This window comes from Polyodon spathula, chromosome 1 (genome assembly GCF_017654505.1).
Source record: "Polyodon spathula isolate WHYD16114869_AA chromosome 1, ASM1765450v1, whole genome shotgun sequence".
Lineage (NCBI taxonomy): Eukaryota > Metazoa > Chordata > Actinopteri > Acipenseriformes > Polyodontidae > Polyodon > Polyodon spathula.
This window is the reverse complement of record NC_054534.1, coordinates 13,377,940-13,399,337: the sequence shown is the minus strand read 5'-3', so window position 1 is coordinate 13,399,337 and position 21,398 is coordinate 13,377,940. Positions and strand designations below refer to the sequence as shown.

At 36.8% G+C, this 21,398-nt stretch overlaps 1 protein-coding gene across 8 annotated transcripts in view; it reads left to right on the top strand.

Annotated features, from left to right (window-relative positions):
* Window positions 1–12,375, top strand: part of LOC121314353 (zinc finger and BTB domain-containing protein 7C-like) — an 89,128-nt gene extending 76,753 nt beyond the window's left edge. For all 8 annotated transcript variants that reach the window (XM_041247549.1, XM_041247558.1, XM_041247539.1 and 5 more), the window contains 2 exons: window positions 7,050–8,264; window positions 11,288–12,375. In XM_041247549.1, coding sequence (XP_041103483.1) covers window positions 7,066–8,264; window positions 11,288–11,930 — 1,842 coding nt within the window. In that variant the 5' untranslated portion in view covers window positions 7,050–7,065 and the 3' untranslated portion in view covers window positions 11,931–12,375. The remainder of the gene's footprint in view (window positions 1–7,049; window positions 8,265–11,287) is intronic.
* Window positions 12,376–21,398: the final 9,023 nt, after the last annotated feature.

The following is a 21,398-nucleotide window of genomic DNA, read 5'->3' as shown; positions in this document are numbered from 1 at the left end:
CCCCTTTATGTTTATTAAGGTGTTTTATGTTGTATGTAGTGTGTTAATGTTCGTGATTATATATAAAATACACGGGATATAAATAATGGTTACGAGCACAAGTGTTTAAAATGTATACTTGTATTTAGGCACAAGGATTACTCAACACTTCACGTGCAGGTAAAATGTAATAATATGCGAGCACAGGGAATTACACTTAATTAATTCACATGCAGTTGCACCGAGACTCCAATTGAATGATTGATTAGCAATCGAGTCTCGGTACAGCTGCATATAAACAGCATGTTTTCACTCACTCGAGGTTGTGTGTTCGGGAAGTGGAGAACGGGTGAGAGAGAGGAGAGTGATTTAAAAATATAAACAAATGCTACTCGTGCGAGAGGACTTGCATGATACTTGTTTGGTTCGTCTACGTCTGTCTTGTGTGTGTTTGTTTGTTTGGTTGGCCAACGGGCCCTTTATTTTCAGTGTTGTGTATTTTGTTTAAATCTTTTTGTTTGTGATTATTATTATTATAATTTACAATAAAACTCTGGACGCCTCAGCGTCACAGATTCACCGCCCTACCTTTGTTGTTCTTCGTCCTTCTTCTCGTCTGACGTCACCCCCGCAAAGCCATCCTGATCACAGTGTCTGAAACATTTTACAGTTCAATACAAGCACATTGTCTTTGCCTTCTTTCAATTACATACAGTGGCATTTACAAGCAAACAAATGCAAGACACAGCATTTAGCAATAAAAAGTTTATGAACATGTTGTGCACCTATGACCGTATTCATAAAGAATTGGTATTTCTGCCATAAGACTTCAAAGCTACTGGTGTACTGCTGCTTTGTAAATCCAGCCTTGGGTGTTCTTCAGCACACAAATGTAGTTATTGTTGAATCAGTGATTGCTGCATTGAGATACACCATGATCAACTCCAGATACAACACTAATATAATCTCTGGAGATTATAATAAATGTGGTCCTCAACCAGAGCCACAGCAATTCCAGAAGTTGGACTACTTATTTTGAAAATGAAGTTATGAAAACTCATGTTTATGTTAAGACCGTAGCATCTTACTGATTACCTTAAGTAAGGCACTCACAACTTCTCTGAAGCCAACTCCCATCCTGTACATACAGGAGAGAATCACGTCAATGCATAGATTTTATCAATAGAAGAGTGGGTGACACGATGGACTTTGCTAGATTAAAGATGAAGATATCATTTTTAGAAAATTGTAGATGACCCCTTTTTCCTTCCTGTGTATTTTTTTTTTTCGTAACTCGCTTGAAAAACTATTATTAATGTTTGATGGACTGCCTTGTGTAATTTCTCTGCACAGGTAATAACAGGCAGGATATTCAGTTTTAATTGATGATCTGGTACAGTCGCTCATAAAAAAAAAAAAAAAAAAAAGCATAATTCTCTTATTCTCTGAATATCTTGTATATCTGGTACCTGTATTACTCTCTGTATATACTATGGGACCAAAATGATCGAAACAGTAGCAGATCACGCACCACTGAGATAATTAACATTTGAGTGCTAAGGCTGTAAAAACTCCTTTAGGGCATTTCTATCTGTAAAGAAATATGTAAAGCACCAGAGAGTGAGTTAAAACACAAAGGTATTTAGAGGGCCAATCCCCTCCAGGTTTAACAGGTACTATAAAATAATGAACTACATTACGGCCTTGAATGAGGTTTCATTGGTTCAATTACACAATGTAGGACGTGGTTGGAACAAAGAGCTGGTCTGGAAGGGCCAGCTTTGCCCACCTCAGATTCAGATCAATTCAATAAACCCCTGTACTCTCTCGTGTCTCACATACCATAAGGCTATGTAATGAGACTTGCCTGTCCATTTATGATCAATCTTGATATTTGAACTCCTTAACACTATTTCTCTAGGCTAATCTAGGCACCCTACCTTTCAGTTATATAAATAGTAGGCCTAATGAAGGCTATGTATTCAGAACCCAAACTTGAGGAAACTTTGCGAAGGCCTTTGTTATAAAAAGCTATTCCGCATACTAGATCTTTTTCATGTCAATATTTTCTCTCTCAGTGATGGGTCAGGTGGCTGTTAAAGAATATCATAATTAGAAGATGGATGTTTTCTCTAAAAATCATTCTGGACAGCTCTTTATATTCATTGCATGCAATCAGGACGCAACTAAGCATTGCACATTAGAGTCGTTTTGGCACATCAGTTTCAGATTTAGTGAAAATTCAGACAACAGCAGAACTAGTGCAGTTGGCAGTGCTTTTTATCAGCATAATTACCCACTTGATGAATAGGATTCAGTGGAAGTCAGTCTCCAGTGCTAGAAATATAAGTTGAATAAGCAGTGCTTATTCAACTTCATGATGCATTTTGCTTGTGCGTTTCATTCTTGTTCATATGTACAGTATCACAGGCTGTTTGAGTAGCTGTTGCGAGTCGACTTGTTTTTGTTTGAAGCTGCAAAGTGAGTCTGGATTTTGCAGATTGTGGTTGTTGTAGGTGTTACCCTACTGCTGCAGCTGCAGTGCCATACATGAGAGTCGACTTTCCCATGGCCTTGCTTGGCCCACTCCTTCAGTGCCCTCATCACCAGTGACTGTGAGAGGGTGGGCGAGGAGCACATAGCGCCACAAGGTCATCCAGCCCTTTCAGCCACAGTGGGAAGAAAGAAATAGAACAATAAATCCCTGGTTCCCTTATGTAAGTTTTGACAAATCAATGTTACACATTTTGACGTAGGATTAGGCTGTGATTTCAATATAATTCTAGTGTTGCTATCCTTATAGCAGTTTTAAAATGATGGTAATACTTTAATTTATTTTGTGCTATTTGGTATTTCTTAAAGCCAACCTTAATATAAGTATATAAGATTAAATTATAAGTGTAAATGACAGACAAATGTTCCAATAGGATTGATATAATTGTACACATAGAAATGGTATAGATTGTTGGTTGTGCCAAGAAATTACAATAAACAAGTATCCATAACAAGTATGATGAGTAGAGGGACAAAACAAGTAAAATACAATTTTTGCTATGGAAATATGCATGAGGTACAGGTTATATCTTAAAAGATGTGTATTATAAAAGGGGCCATACGTGAGGGCTCGATAAACACAGGTACATTATATTTCATACACATTGAAACAGTAACACGCACTAAAACCTAAAAAAAAAAAAAAAAATCTTAAACAACCAAATTGTGGGGGCTATGAAAAGAACAAAGGCTTTGACGTAATATTTGACTATTTTTCGCAGTTTCTGCTAAACCAAGGAACTGGATTTGGTATCTCTTGTCAACAAAAATAGGCCAGGTAATGTTTCTCCAACATATTATTTTGTACATGTGTACTGCATGTCTGCTGATTCCAATCAACTGTAAAAAGGTAATTGATAAACAGGGTTTGTCATACGCAAAGAATTAGGGTGGACTGACTTTTTCAATGAGCAAAGTTGATGATATGTTAACAATGAAAAAAGGGAGGCAGAGGGAGTGTAAGACATAAGCATTTGTATTTTATTTTGCAGATTGCATTGTTCTTAAGTACTAGTAGAACTGCATAAATGGGCACTGTGACACACACACACACACACACACACACACACACACACACACACACACATACACACAACCAGGAAAATTTATCAGGCGTTCAATGGTATTTTACATTGTAAATGTAGCTTGCCAGTTTTATTAGTTGGCAGTCATTTATTTATAATAGTGGTACAGAGGATGGTAGCATCTTTTTTACTCTGAGAACTGAATGGATTAGTGCAGCTTTCCTTTGGTTTCACAGACATCAATTAGCACTGGTCTTGGACTACTTTACCTAAGTTAGCATTGGGTAGCCCAAGATTAGCACAGATTTGGTTTTGTGAAACCAGCCAATTATGTCATAAATATTAAAACCATTTTTGCTTGTGTAGTAAAATGCCTCTTTATTCTAAATCATTTTTTATGTGCTTTTGGTGCTGCAGCTTAAAGCATTCGGGTCAGAACAGTGTGACAGAATGATCAAGGTCTTTGCTTTTTAAGTCCAAATTGCATTTCTGTGAAAATAAAATTAGAAATGTTAGTTGGGGGGGGGACAGACGGACAAAAGCTTCTCGAAATATCAATTAAAGACTCTACAGATATTTTGAGAAAATAAAAATGTTTAAAAAAAATTAAACATAATTTAGATATTTTAATGTCATGTAATAAAAAATTACAAAATTATATTGCACATTTTTTTTAACGGAAGCCAAAAATAGTGGTACAGAAATTTTATGTTAGATTTCGAAATGTCACATTTTTCAACTCTTTGTCAGTTTTTTGTTTAGTACATTGAAAACTACAAATCAGTTTGCAATTCAATATGTTAACATAACATTATTCAACCGGTTTCATTGAACTTTATGAAGTAAAATCAGTTAATTTTATAGGGTGGTGCAAAACTTTTGACCATAGCTGTAAGTTGTTTGTTATAGACTTTTAACATTTAACAGTGTGATTTCCGTTTAATAATGTTTCAAATTTTGACAAAGACCTAAAGGTACTGATTTTACTCTCTTTAGTCTGCTCAGAGACAGCCTCTACCTTGTTCAGGCTTCTCACATGTTACCTGGTACCTACATGTGTTAGATCTCCAGCAAACTCCCCCCTGCTTTGCTCCATGTGAACTGAGTTTAACTCCAGGTGTGGAGCCTGAAATAGCTGAAGGGTTTGTTTGTGTTTTACTTCTGCTAAATCAGCTGGTGACATGAGCATTCAGTGGGTGATTCAGTATTGATAGACCGCTGCCCTTGATTTATAGGGCACACACCCAGACTCAAAAGCAAATGTGTCACTGTTGTTATGAAATTGTTTCAGTAGCAACTAAAAACTCCACAAACAACCTGGCCTATTGTGCTAATTATTGGGTGTAGTGTGTAAGGTATATTTGTATTTGGACTAGTTTAAATTGGAATAACTGAATACCTTGTTTTGAATTCAAATCATGTAGAACCTGACCTTTTATCAAAATAATCAGTTTGGACCATTTTTCTAGTGAATAAATAATACAAAAACGAAGAATTAACTAAACAGTACAGAAAATAAGGTTCAAACAACAACATTCCCACTCCCGCTGGTTGACTAGCAATTAGTGATCCAACGCAATCTATGGGAGATTCCCTTAAGGTTACAACTGCATTCCTGACAGCTATTTAAAATAAAGGTTTTAGTCTTAACAGGGGTATCGTTAGTAACACAAATATTCACTTTTGTTAATATTTGATAATCCAAACTTTGTTAAATCAGTCTCATATATATAGTTTTGGTTCAGAAGGCAATTTTCACTCTTGCAAGACAGACGCTCTGCGTCCAGACAACCTATCGAGAATTATCTATTATCAAGACAGCTAAATTTGGATTCTAGCTTCTAAACGCAGAATGATAATTGCCTTATGAAACTCACATCAATTTGTATAAATCACATACAAATATATACTATAGTGTTCATTAACACAAAGCATGAATTGAAAACAATAATACTTTTCTTACATTCCACTTAAAACAAAACATTAATCTTACTTTAAGGTCTGTTTATTCTCGAGTTCAAAAGCACTACTCATTGAATACAGACTTGGGCTGCCTCCTCCAGCTGTTCCATGTCTTCAACAATACAGGCGCTCGAAGCTCTCCTGCTAGTAACGACAGGTATGTTCCGGGGTCTGCCTTCCTCTTGTTTCGTCTTCACTTCAGTGTATGAAAGAAATGTCTTTGCAAAGAACTAAGAATCATTAACTATTTAGGTATTCCACTGAAACAGCAATTCCTCCACTAATATATGCAGTCTTCGTCTGGTTTTGTCTGGGATATTCCACTGCAAACTCTGGCACTACTAGCTCAATAAACTGAATATACTTCAATTTATGTCGACTTCAAATGTTTATCTAATTCTTTCTCTGGTGATCAGTCAGGACTAAGTTAGAGATTTGATTACAAGTACTTCAGGATTTTAGACTTCTCACGCAGCAGATTCCCACACCAAGGCAAACACTAGAATAGTTATCTCGTATTAGAGTGTCTGAAAACCCTATCTCTGTCCCAGCTGGTCGCAAGCTGGATCTCCAGGTTATCACAGTTCAAAGACTGGTTTGTGTATTGGAGCCTTGGATTTCATGTCTGGAGTGTTGTTTCAATGTCGCGGTCATATTTTTGTAGGCCTTTCTCTACCTCTGTGATTGGATAGTTGAGTTAATTTGGGCAGTGCCTGAGCCCACGTGAAGTGTTTCTCATTGGTTGTTATTGTACCGACGCGGCCCCTTGTTCTCCATTGGTCCGCTTTTCTGCCCCCTGTCAGCTGGATGTGATGGACTGGTTCCTGTCTAAAGTGTCAAAGCACCTAGAACTGTCTGGGTTGAGGCGCCGAAAGCGTCATTCTACGATCGTGAAGATAAGCCATGTGTCCAGTATTTAGTTTATGACTCGTTTTAAAAGCATTCCTTGTCAGTGAGGGAGCTGGTGACCAGAAACCAAGAAGACACAGAGAATGGTTTAAGATTCCCCCATGTATATTCCAATTCTGTTACTTTCATGCACAGAATGATATGAAGACCCCCCTTGCTGATACATGGGTCTTATCAGATTGCTAAAGTCCCAGAGATCATTAAGGCACTGATAGAGTAAATCCTGTAGCGTGAAAGTCTGCTGTTAGTCTTTTTTTTTTTTTTAATTACATGCCCAGTGTTGCAACAAATTAAAACTTTACATATGTCATTTTCTTGTTGTAATGTAGTAAAGATAACCAATAAAGTAGCATTTATTGTAGAAACACCAGAGTCTTTTTTTTCACTAGTAAGAATGTAGAAATCAGTGTTTTATATTTTATCGGTAGCTACTCCCTAGTTCAGCAATGAGGTTTGCCTCTTCAGTAAAGACCCATTTTTCATTAGGTCACATTATGTGTAATTTAATATACTTAAATTGTCACTTCATTGCAGTAGAAAAATGTAGCATTTTTATTGAAGGCATTGTTAAAGTAATATTAGTTTTGCTCACTACATTTTTGTATGTGTTTTATTTTGCAGAGCTTTTGATGAAAATATGGCCATTGGAGATGATGACCTCATTGGGATCCCTTTCCCCAACCACAGTAGTGAGGTGCTTTGCAGCTTGAATGAGCAGCGGCACGACGGACTGCTCTGTGACGTCATCCTGATCGTGAAGGACCAGGAGTATCGCACCCACCGGTCAGTGCTGGCTGCCTGCAGCCAGTACTTTAAGAAGCTTTTTACTGTGAGCACTGCTGGAGAGCAACACAGTGTTTACGAGATCGACTTTGTCACCCCAGAATCCCTGGCTGCCATCCTGGAATTTGCTTACACCTCCACGCTCACCATCACCACTGCCAATGTCAAGGACATCCTTAGTGCTGCTCAGATGCTGGAGATCCAGTGTGTCATTAATGTGTGCCTTGAGATAATGGACATCAACAGAGAGGCTGATGAAGAAGGAGAAGCAGAAGAAGAAAAAGAAGATGAAGAAGAAAAAGAAGAAGATAATGCAATGGAGGCTTCAGAGAAGAAGGAACCACAGGAGGCAAGCAACATCCAGGATTGCCCACCAAGCACTTTGAAACCTGAACATACAGAGGGTCTCTTCAGTGAAACGCCAAGGGACTCCGAAAGTGTAAAACAGTTCACAGAGAGACGAAAGGAATCAGAAAGCTTAGAGGGTGGAACATCTGGGCCTTTAAGGAACTTCTCGATTGAATCCTTGCTACAAGAAGGGCTTTATCCAAAACTGACCACCCAAGACAGAATGTTGACTTTTTCCCCACTTATACCCAGTTTCCTTCCACCTATGTGGGCTGGGGAGTTCCCAGGCTTGCCCCAGATCTTGCACCACCATCACAACCACCAAGAGGTTGAGAACAGACCTTTGGATTTGGTCATCAAAAAGGAAAATATTAAAGAGGAGCTCAAGGAAGATCATCCCGCCAGTGGGTTCCCTAGTGACTTCTTGAAAGACATCATGGGCATCGGAGCCAGGAGTCAGCTGGGGCACATCAAAGAGGAAACAGACTTTAGCTCCTACCTGAACTTCTTAGGTGCCTCCCACCTTGGAGGACTCTTCCCCCCTTGGCAGTTGGAGGAGGAGAGGAAGATGAAGCCCAAGGCATCTCAGCAATGTCCCATCTGCAATAAAGTGATCCAGGGGGCAGGGAAACTGCCCCGCCACATGAGGACTCACACTGGAGAAAAGCCATACATGTGCAATATTTGTGAGGTCCGCTTTACCAGGTGGGTTGAAGCATTTCTGTTACATTGTGGTGCTGAGAAACCATCACCATTATACACCCACACACACAAACATACACACACTGATAATATTTCAGATACCTAAATTGTATATAAAGTGACCACCGGCAATGAAGTACATAAATCATTGTGTTGTAAAATGAACACTAGCATTTTTTTTTTTTTTTAGTGTCTTATCAAATGTATATTTTAATTTTAGGAAACACTTTTGAAAGCTTTCATGAACAGTTTGAAAAATTGTATTTTACTGATACAGTCTGTATATGACATTTAAAAAATAGTTTTTGTTTATTGCCATTCTAGTGTGTTATAATGCACTTTTAAAATGCTTTACCATACCTTTACATTCCTTCTGACATACCTCGCTATTACCATTATTGACAAATATCGTAACCCAACGTTACTACTCTATGCCAGCTACATTTCTGTGGTCCTATACTTGCACCTTACAGACCTTATTTTTTTTATGTATGCTTTAATGGACCAAATTAAGTTAGATATTGTTTAAACCATTCTAGACGTTTTAGACTAACAGTCCAGACAAGGTGGGTCAAATCAGGTTGCCAGGTTGCAAAATGTGAACTTCAATTTAAATATGGTGATAGATTTTAAACGTGCCACGCTGGTGACCTAAGCATTCACTCTATATACAACAGAACTTTGGCTCTAAAATAAAAGGCTTTCTGCTTCAAAACTGGCAGAATCTGCACCACCCCTTTTGATCTTTCCTACCCAATCCTTTTGAACTTGTGGAACCAACCCCCTTATCTTGTTTTCATAGTAATGTTCACCAGCCAGTCAAGAGGATAGAACAGCAGAAATGATCATTCCGAATTAATTCTGCTTTGTCTGCAGTTCGAAAGAGACAGCTATTGCCATGTATTTCCAAAGTAAATAGATTTTGTTGTCCCAACAAGGGGCGAAGGGAGTGTTGAGGTGTCTGTATATCCCTAAGGCCCAGACAGGGGGATTCTAAATAAAGGGACAGCTTTTTTAAATTTCCCCCTGCTGCTGGAGAGCCACACCGCTACATTTTTTTCACTGTTAGTTACCGATTGCCGTGTACTGTGTATTTCCCTCTGACAATTCCCATTTCTGAAGGAATAGTGGTTGATGCCGGACCATGTGCCGGTGCTGTAGCGCTGCTTCTACTTGATAAAAGCATGAAATGAACAGTGGAGGTGAAGTTTAATGTGAAATACTGTAAGGAAAATAATATGCATATTAGGCAGTCAATACATTTTCACACATTAACATTATTCTTTATATTTAAATGACTTGAACACGTTACTTTTTCCACTCGCCTTTTTCCCAGCGCTAGGTTTCGTGCCACTGGTTAGTGAATACAGCAGGTGTACAGTAAGCCCCTTTACTGTGTGCAAAACACATTAGTGCTGTTTAGTGAATGAGGCCCAAAGTGATTTGTTCAGAACAGTTTCATGAATGTCAAGCTTGTTTTTTATTTTTTAATCATAAACGGTAAATCAGTTTGATTTCAGTTTTCTATTTAATCTTTCTGTTGTATACAATAAAACCTGTCAGTATAAATCTGACTGCAGCCAACTCAAGGTAATATTATTTTTCTTTTCTAAATTTAAAACTAGTATAAAAAACAAAAGCAAGGTGTATTGTATATGTTATGTATATATTGTGTATATGTTGCGTATATGCTGTGTATATGTTGCGGTCGACATTCTGACATTCTGAATTGTTCAGTTGTTGAACAGCATATAAAATGTCTAAAAAACACAATGGGTTACCTCTTGAAAGAACATTTGCACTTATTAAAAAGGCTGAAGGCCAAAACCAACAAAAAAAATCGAAGTGAACAATTCAAAGTCGCAAGCAAACAATTTCAGACATTCTGAAAAGAAAAGAAGCCTACTTAAAAGAAACAAAGAGAAAACCTGAAAGCCAGCAGAAAGTGCTTGAATGCCTTTTGCAGGTACGAACAAGAGAATGGCTTTCTAGGCTTGTGCTAATAACAGGTAAAGATTTTGTTGAGACTTGTGTTCAAAGTGTGTGTGTGTGTGTGTGTGTGTGTGTGTGTGTGTGTGTGTGTGTGTGTGTGTGTGTGTATATATATATTTTAAAGTTCATATAGTTATCATTTACATCTTTTTTTACAGTTATTTATGCACACTGGCTAATCTGCCACAATTTTCCGGTCCCAATCGACGTCGGATTGGACAGGTTTTACAGTATCAGATTAAAGCAAAGGTCCTGTACAGCAAACACAGGCCTGTAAACGAGGGGTTTGCAGTGCGCAGGTTTACAGGTGATGCAAATGCTCCAAACAATGACAGACACAAAGTTCACTGTTCAAACAGGTCTTTTAATGCTGTTCACGGTTTGAAACCATTAACTAATAGTACTGGCTCTACACAGTGATGTGTATCGCCAGCATATAAACCACAGGGTTCAGTCCCGAAATAATACAACAAGAATAACACGCAACAAAGACATGGTCACTTTTCCTGATAGTGAGTGCTCTTAATGCAGATGCGGTGCAAGGCAATAATAGTGACAGTGGTGCAGTGTAGTCCGGGCTTGATGCGGTTCATGTTAGCCGTCTATCAATGACAAACACAGACAGTTAGCAACAAACAAACCAAAACACTTAACACTCACGATATGTTTCAACACTCTGTTTCCTTTACCGGTCCTTATAACAACCATAACAAAGGAACAGATTGTATCATCACATCCCTTGAAATACCCTTAGTCACGCCCCCTGCGATAGCTAGTTCAATCACGTATACTCCAATCCATGACTGACACATTGCATACCGCATTAGGGCGATGACTTCTGTCGTTGTGACTCCGTCCCCTTACTAGTTGGCTGGCTTGACTGACCCTGGAATGAACTGCCAAACCATCCAGTACGTGGGGCACACTGTTCCTGTTATACCGCACCCTCACAGGTCGGGAGGGAGATTGTTGACTAGGATTCATTCACTCTCTGTCACAAGGTCACATTGACTTTCTTTTTTTTTCTCCTTTAGGCAAGACAAACTAAAAATTCACATGCGGAAGCACACAGGAGAGCGGCCGTATATCTGCATCCACTGCAACTCCAGGTTCGTGCACAACTACGACCTGAAGAACCACCTGCGCATTCACACCGGCATGCGGCCCTACCAGTGTGAACACTGCTACAAGAGCTTCACGCGCTCCGACCACCTGCACCGCCACATCAAGAGGCAGAGCTGTCGAGTCTCACGCCCCCGGCGAGGCCGCAAGCCTGCAGCCTGCCGCTCTGCTAGCTCACTGTATGCTCAGAGTTCCCACCACAATGACAGACCTCTCCAGCAGGAGCAGCAGGCCGGAGGCAGGCACCTCCCCCTGACCCTTGGCATGGATATCGCAGTCTCTGGTGACAAACACTTCTTGGAAGAACGATGTCACAGCAGCAGCAGCAGGAATGGTTTGAGCTTCAGTGTAGAGGATTTGGACAACAGCATAGAGAGTTCGGCGGTCAAGCTTTCTGAAAGGAAGCACCTTCTGGAAGCAGAGCGCAACCGAGGGGTCTTCACTTTTGCTCTGGCCCATGAGGATAGCCTCCCGCACCGCCCCTTCTTCTCCGCTGGTGACCCGTGGGGCATAAGGCTTGGACACACTTCTTCCATACCAGAAGCCAGTAATTAAAAAAATTATAATAAATATACACATGCACGAAAAGGGGAAAACCAAAACATGGACTTGCAGATATGATTCCTGACAGCCCCACTTGATTGAGTGATTCAGGGTTTATTGGTGCAAGGCAAAAAGTCTTTGTACCACTTGCCAGCAACTAGCCGGCATTATTTTAGAACCTTATTTGTTTTGTTGGGTAGCAGTGTACGTTTTCACACAAACATGTTTCTAATTGTGAAGCATAATGAAGGCAATTGTTTTTAAACTTATTTGCTTGGCCATCTGACAGGAACTTTGCCCTGTCCAGCCATGTGCAAATATTCATGCAGATTTGTTTGCATTTACCTGGGTGTAAAAGTTTTATTGGGATATGTAACTTGTGTCAGAAAGTAGGTTTTCTTATGTTACTGTTTCATTTTTTTAAAGGCTAATAAAAACTACATTTTAAGTTCTGGAAGCTATTATGTTTGGTAAACTTCACTAAGTATCCAGCACAACTTTGTTTACTGGACCTTAAGCATTGGTTCTGTTGTAAAATGTGCTTCTGAACCTTTTTGCCTAGCACTCGTACACTTCAAATGGATGGCCATGTTTTTTGTTAGGTTTAACTGAACTTGTGCAGTACAGATCATCCAAACTCATGTATTGTAAACTTGAATCCCTTCACTTTGACAGTCTGCTTTGTTTTCAGTCCAGTTTATTTTTAGCAGGTAACTGCCACCCCAGGGTCACACAGTAAACAGCTATTGACTACTGGAGCACCACAAGACTACATTCAAAATCAAGAAATGGCATGCTGAAAACACACGCACACACCACCCTACAAAAAATAGGTTATGTGGTAAAGAAAAAAATAAAACTTTCAAATAAACTAATAAGGTATGTTTCGCCTTTTATATCATTATTTAAAGAGATAATGTGGAGCACTATTTACAACTAAAAAATGCACTCAGTATTTGTCCTTAAGTCAGTGTATCAAACTAATCCTTTTAGAGCCATCTGCTTCACAGCTATTTTTCTTGATTTTGATGAGGATTTGAAACTGGGGCACATTGATTCTGTGTATAGACGCTGAAGTGTTGCACATCCCATAATCCTGCCTTCTGGTCAGGGAAGGCACATGTGAGTGGGTAGTACTGTTTAAGTTTCTGAGATGGTTTTTGTAACCTTTTCTGGTGACCAGCAGGTTTTAGTTATGAAAAGTAAGTCCCTGTCTTATTTGAAGTGTTTCCATTCTTGAACTATGTGTCCTTGAGTGGCATTTCACTAGGGATTCAGTTTTGCAACATGCTTCATGAAAAAATAAATAACATTACCCAATACTATGTTTTGTATATTATGTACAGAGGGGGAAATGTGTAGCCCTTAAATCTACATATATAAATATGGAAAAGTGTAAGTAAAGAATATGTAACTTTAAGGAGCACTCATTGCAGAACGAAGTTTAGAAAATTACTTCCAACAGTTTGTCTCAGTAACAAAAAAGGGGCAATTGTCAGCCCTGTTTTTTTATTTGTTGTTATTTTTGACCTGTATTGGCCTTATTTGTTCAATGGATGACATTTCTAGATATTTATGAATATTTGAATTTGCCTTTGCTATATTTTAATAATAGAATTTTTACAATTTCCCGAACACTTGGGAGTGTCGAATGGGTCTGGGACCTGTGTTTTGATCTCTGTTCCATGCAAGCTCAAATGTACACTTGAACAGTCTTACATTGTTTGAATTGTCCTGGGTACTGACCATAAAGGTCTCCACACAACGGATGTGATGCGACAAGCGATTGTGTCATACGACACACCACACCATGACAAGCGGGTGACGCTGAAGCAACACAGAAGCGATGCGAACAAAATCGGATTGGTGTCTAAGTTTGCAATTTTGTCACACAGCAGTTAGGGAACTAACCAATGAGGAACAGCTTTCCTTGTGTGCCTTCACTAAACAATGGCCGAAGAAAAAAAAATTCTTGCAGTATCTAAATACCCAGAGTTGTACAATAAAGGACACAAAAATGATAAAGACACTGTAATGAGGGACAACATCTGGGTTCATTCCCAGGATGCTGGATATAGCTGGTGTGTGTGATTAGTTTACCTTTACTGAAATAAGCATTCTGAAAAGTTATTATGTCTTCGACATTTTTATTAGCTGTATAACAGGACTATCATACGTGTGATTTTTTTTCCAGGCGATGATACTATCAGAAGAGAATCAGCGATCACATCGTATCAAACAGTAAAAAACTAAAATATATTTGTGTGTTTTTTGTTAGTATTTAATTGTAGTATTTATACCTAGTTATTTATCATTTCTGGATGCTTCACATTACATGGTTCTGCATGTGATTAAATGCATAACCTTTACAGTTAAACATATAAAACATGAAATATGGTTTAATTACTATATATATATATATAATATATATATATATATATATATATATATATATATATATATATATATATATATATATATATGTTGCTATTTGTAATATTATATTGAAAAACACAACTCATTTGAATACATTTGAACTCATTTTGTCTCATACAGACACATTGATGGTTGTTTTGCCACGTATTAATAGCATTCTGTTTATATATATTTTTATTGCGGGGGTGGGAGAAATTTGCCATGACATTGCCACTGGTGTAAAAGGTAGTGTCACAGCGAAAATACCATTTTATCACTGGACAAATCACATCCTGTCTGATGTGTGGAGACCTTAAGAGTTAGGGCTGACTTCCCCTGGTCTTTAATGGTTTGATACAGTTATTCGGTGAAGGAGGTCTTAATATTTTACCACATTAATTTTGTATTGTTTTTATAGACCACAGTTATATGAGTTAAAACAAGAGCACCTAGTTTATTTATTAGAAAAAAAATGCAACAGTAAAAGGAACAGTGTACAGTATGTGGAAGCACATTCCACTGGTGGCATACAATTATTGTTTTCTATCTTATAAGTACTGTCATGGTCTATCCTTTTTTACAAAAATGAATCAGCAGCAGGGAGCACTGTTCTATTTTTTTGTAATTTATTTTTTGGGACAGAGTTTGATCTTGAAATCTAGTTTGATTATAGGTTGCAGTTGAGATATTTCTTAAAGCAAAAAAACAAATATCCCTGGAGAGGTAAGACCTGTTAACACTGTGTCTGAAGCAGTCGAGTTCTCCCTCTGCTACCCTAATGGGTCCTGACTGCTGCTGATCAGCTGCTGTTCTCAGTTTTACAACTACATTATAAAAAGTAGATTTCATTTTATTACTATCAGTTACTATAGGTTCCGCTGTCTATCTATCTATCTGTCTATCTATCTATCTATCTTATTTATGCGAGTGTGTAGGGATTCAAAATGCACAGCTTTATATATATATATATATATATATATATATATATATATATATATATATATATATATATATATATATATATATATTATTATATTTTTTTTATATATATTTTTTTTTATAATTACAAGTTTTTTTTTTTAGCTTGCTTGTAATAACTGTGGCCTACAAAATGATGTCTTATATTCTGTGGAACAAATTGTTTTACTTGACTTGCACTAATTGCTTTAAATTCTGAATAGTAGCTAGATTCTTTTCATGTATTGCAATTCCTATTGGTTGGCAGGACGACGGTTTGTGACACACCTATTATGCACTTTATCGTTCGAACGTGAAATACGGTTACAAAGAAATACATTGGAGTTTTAATAAACTATTCCAACCCAAATATATTCTGCTATTGAATTTAAAGCCGCTTTTTTTTTTTTAAAAACAGGAATATATATATATATATATATATATATATATATATATATATATATATATATATATATATATATATATATATATCTACAAGTCTACACCCCTTGAACTTTTTTCACATTTTGTTGTGTAAGTGCCTTTAGAGTTTCATGCATTTAAATGAGGATTTTTTTTCCACTTATCTACACACCAAACTCCACACTGTTAAGGGGAAAAAAGTTTTTATGAGAAAAAAATGATATATTAAAAATACAAAATTGAAAGATCAGAATTGGATAAGTCTCCACCCCTCTGAGTTAATACTTGGTGGAAGCACCTCTGGCAGCAATTACAGCTGTGAGTCTGTTGGGATAGGTCTCTACCAACCTTGCACACCTAGATTTGGCAATATTTGACCATTCTTCTTTACAAAACTGTTAAAACTCTGTCAAGTTCCTTGGGGAGCGTTGATGGACAACAATCTTCAAGTCATGCCACAAATTTTCGATTGGATTTAAGTTGGGGCTCTGACTGGACCACTCAAGGACATTTACCTTTTGGGTGTTAGGTTTGTGCCTAACATATCGCTTTGCATTTTTGCCAAAAAGTTCAATTTTAGTTTCATCAGACCACAAAACTTTTTCCCACATGGCTACAGAATCTCCTGAGTTTTTTTTGCATACTTCAAACGGGATTCAAGATGGGCTTTCTTAATGGCTTAATGGCCAGATTTGTGGAGTGCTTGGGATATTGTTAATCCAGTTTGGAGGGACATCCTGATCTAGGCAGGGTCTTAGTGGTGCCATACACCTTCCACACCTTAATAGTCGTCTTGACCGTGCTCCAAGGGGTATTCAATGCCTTTGATATTTTTTTTTATACCCATCCCCTGATCTGTGCCTTTCAACAGCTTTGTCTCAGAGTTCTTTTGAAAGCGACTTGGTGCTCATGGTTGAGTCTTTGCTTTGAAATGCACTAACCAGCAGGGGGAACCTACAGGAACTGCTGAATTTATCCTGAAATCATGTGAATCACTACAATTTAACACAGGCAGTGGCCACTTAACTTGGTGTGTAATTGTGAAGGATTTAGGATTGCTATTACAAGGGGGTTGACACTTATCCAACCAAGCTATTTCAGTTTTCATTTTAATAAATTTCTACAAATATCTAGAGTATTTTTTTTTCACTTGGAAGTTGTGGGGTAGGAGGTGTAGATAAATGAATATATATATATATATATATATATATATATATATATATATATATATATATATATATATATATACACACACACACACACACACACACACACACACACACCACACACATTCCAGGCTGTAAGGCAACAAAAGGTGAAAATTTTGAAAGGGGGTGTAGACTTTCTATAGGCATATATATATATATATATATATATATATATATATATATATATATATATATATATATATATAAATGATGTCTGTTCTTCACAGTAAAATAAAGATTCCCTTATTGATCTGCAAATGCTCATTTTTTATTTTTTTATTATTAAGTTCTGGTATGTGTGTCCTTGTCCATAATGAAAGAATAATGGTGCTCGCTTCAGCAGACTGCCGACTGGGTTTTCAGGTTTCCGCAGCATGCATACAAATGCATTTGAATTTGTCTTTTATTTGCAGGTTTTACCTTTGATGTGCTTTTTTTATAAACCCAAAATATACCTACAGTACATCCTTACTTTTCCTCTATATAACTTATCAAAAAATCATGAAATACAGAAGGCAGTAAATTAGTGGGCAGGGGGGGAACTACACGTTTAGTACAGTTAGGCTGTGACCTGATAGTTTACAATAAATTGAGCTTAATGAAACATACTATAAAAGAACAACATTCTAGATATAAATGGAAAAGCTTAATTTTATCCTCATACAGCACTGGTGTTCTGGCACTGACCTCTGCTGGTTGCCTACATTTAACAACCTTTATTTCACAGCCTTCCCAGGTGCTGTATCTCACAGACAAAAATGCTAGACTGTAATAATAATAATCTTTATTTTTACATAGCGCCTTTCATAGTGAACCACCATCACAAAGCGCTTTACAAGATATGAGACTAGGGTGTGTGAACTATGCATCAGCTGCAGAGTCACTTAAAACAACATCTCACCTGAAAGTCGGAGCACAAGGATGTTAAGTGATTTACTTAGGGTCACACAGTGAGTCAGTAGGTGGGATTTGAACGGGGGACCTCCTGGTTACAAGCCTGTTTTTTTTTTCCATACTGGACCTCACAGCCTCCTATCTGTACTGGTGTGAACACTGTAAAACAAGGAATGTCAGAGGCTGTGCAGTGCATCACCTAAAAAATTTTTACTCTGGTTGGAATTTATATCAAATGGTACATGGTAGCATACAGTGACTTTATTTAGTCTCTAACCATAGAAGTAACATTTTGAACAAAAGCCTCTTTCGCTCTATGCCCTTTAATAAGAAGTGCACAGTTTTCATGTCTGTTAAATGCTAATAAAATAAAATGACAAAGAAATAAGCAAGTGACACAGATAGGCCAAGACATTACAAACCTTCTCTCCCTTTATATTAAAACACAGTGCAGAATATTCAGGTGTGAACTGATTTCAAGTGGAGCCGGGATATCCTTTCAGTCTTATAATGTTACCTTTTAAATTTAGGTCACATGTTAAAAGTATGTTACAGTCAATTAAAACCATGATCGTTCTTGTTTTTTTTTTTAGCAGTTTAGCCCCTCATTCTTACTGTGAGCAGAAAGATTCTGTAGTGATTCGTAATCTGCATGAACTGGAGCTGGTATGGGTATCTGAAGCCATCAGATATCTGATTTGTACAGTCTTAGATTTAGAACCACCTGCTAACCAAACACCTGTTATTGGTCTGCCAGTATCAAAGCCTCCATATCTTTAAAAAGGCAAACAAAGAACCTCATATTTCAGCACAACCATGATAATGTTACTACAGCTTATAAAAGGTAGAAAAATAGGAATTTCAAAGCGGGACAATGATCGTCACCTTTTTGTACGTTTCTTGAATGATATCGTTTTTTGTATGTTTTGTATGTTTGCCATCATGTCTTGCTTGGAGTGGGAACAGTACATTTTCAAAATGACTGGCCTAGCAATTACAACAAAGTGCAATGGAGTCTGACCCTTAACAGCACACATTCTGAATTATAATTAACACTAACAACATTAGCACTGTCCTTTCAGTAAGTCTAATTCTTAAACAAGATTGTAAGGTGACAGAAATATTGATAACCACTTTGGGCAAACAAACAAGGAAGATTTGAGCTATTCTCATATGGAGACAATTGTACATACATGTTGAACATTATTGCACTATTCCAAAAATTCTATAAACTATATTAATATAATATATTAAAAAGTAGTACTTTTTGGGATGTGGATATTTTTTTTTTTAATCATAAAATGACTAAAGTAGTAAGCAGCCAAATGGAACTGATCATACCAACTGGAAAAAGTATACATTTAGGAATATCTTTTATTTATGTTACATATTTTATTTAAATTTCTTTGCAAAGATATCTACAAGAAGGTTTTTGACACCTTGTAAACGTTCTGAAAAACAGGGAAAGAACCACATCCCAATCTCACCAATGTAATAAAGCCATTGAAAAGGAGCAGCTGGGATCTTACTGAAGCGGCAGAGGCCTCAAAGCAGAAGGAGTTTAACATGTAAAATACAAAGAAGGATTTTAACATATAAACAACAAAAGAAGGATGTTTTAAAAACATGTTTACCCTGCAGATGGCGCCTGTGTCATTAGAAGCACAATTTCTTGGATTTATTTATTGTATCTTATTTTGAAGACAGAACAATTTTCACCACCAACACTTTAAAAAAATATAACTGATTGATTTTTTTAAATGCAATATTTTGGGTGGGAGTCTTAATTTGACTTACAGATGTAATGATTGATTGTGCCCTTATTACTGAATTTACAGTAACATTTTTCCATGGTTATAAAAGGCATTTACAATAGTTTACCATGTTTTTTACATGCTTTACGATACCGCTCTGGGATTTACATAATGTTATCTATACTTTATGCTTCCACAATTTGCCATGTTTTTACTATGGTCAACGTGTATACGAGCTCCACCTGCTTTACCACAAAGCAAATGGAGCCAACAGTATTCAAATGTCACATTATCACAAACTAGCTCAAGAAACTTGTAACCACAGGCACATGACAGCCAGTTAGACAGAGCAATAGAGGAAAATGATACAAAAAATCTTGTGATGGACCACTGTAATGTACTCACTGCCTTTGACACTGAGTACATTGTGTCACTACTACAATAACCACTTATATTTCCAGTTCCCAGAGGTGCATAATTATTGTCGTGGTATTGAATAAACATAACCAGACGCGTAATGGTACCTAATGCATATCTGTAATATGTGAATAAAGAATCGGTTGGTGGTACATCCCTATTGTTTACCTTTCACCGCTCTTTGGCTGTTCCTGTGCTGTGACAAATGTTTGTTTTGCAACGCATGGAACAAACGACAGTGAAAAATATGTAAAACCTTTTCCCACAATAAACTTTATTTACATTATGAAAAAAGGTTGGCATCATTTTTTTAAATACTTTTTTTTTTTTTTTTATTAACACCAACGCTTTGAAAACTACAAAAAATTTAAACAGGAATAAAACAAGTAAAGTGTTATCTTTGTAAGGAAGTTATTTGTAGGCAGCTCATCAAAGGTCAAAGGGGTTTGAAAATGGAAAGCTTTCAAGGTTTCGAGGTTACTGCAGTGTAGCAAACCACATGCATTATATATTATACAGTGTATCTGTATGTGTGTGTGTGTGTATATATATATATATATATATATATATATATATATATATATATATATATATATATATATATATATATATATATATATATGATATATTATCTAATTATTTGTGTCAAATAATTAGATTGGTTTGTACTAATATCAACATGATTAGCTATAACCAAAGTATATGGTAAACTGTATTGGTTTGTTGACCATTAAACGAAACTTTAAAGTAAAACAGTTTTACTTGTAGCATATGTAAACATAGTGATGTGCTAATGATTATATTTTTATATTTGTTTAGTTTGTTGTCTTTATGGATATGTAATTATAATAAACTGTAAAAGCTGTACTCTATGATTTCTTATTTGTTGTTTAATGTCAATTACTAACTATGAGAAAAGACATTAAAAGTATAGGCTTGGCTACAGCTTTTTTCAGATCAGTCCAAAACATTTCTATTGGATTGAGATCTTGTGATTGTGAAGGCCATTCTAGAACTTTTATCTTTGTTTTCTTCAAGAATTCCAGAGTTGACTTAGCCATATGTTTTGGTCATTGTCTTTTTGGAAGATAAATTGTCTGCCAGTCAGCCTACGATCAGATGATCTTCAATCACATGAATGCTTCCAGTCCCTGAACTGCTAAAGCACCCCGATTATCATGGCCAAACCACCTTTATGTTTAACTATAGGTACAAGGTTTTCTTCATTGAAGGCTGTCTCTTTTTGTTCTCTAAACATACTGTGGTCCATTTTGAGGGAAAGGTTATATTGTAGAGTCATTGGACAAGAGAATTTTGTTAAAGAATGCTTTAGAATCCTCTTCATATTTCTTGGCAAATTTTAGATGGCTTGTATTATTAATTTTCTTAAAAAGTGGTTTGCAGTGATGTCT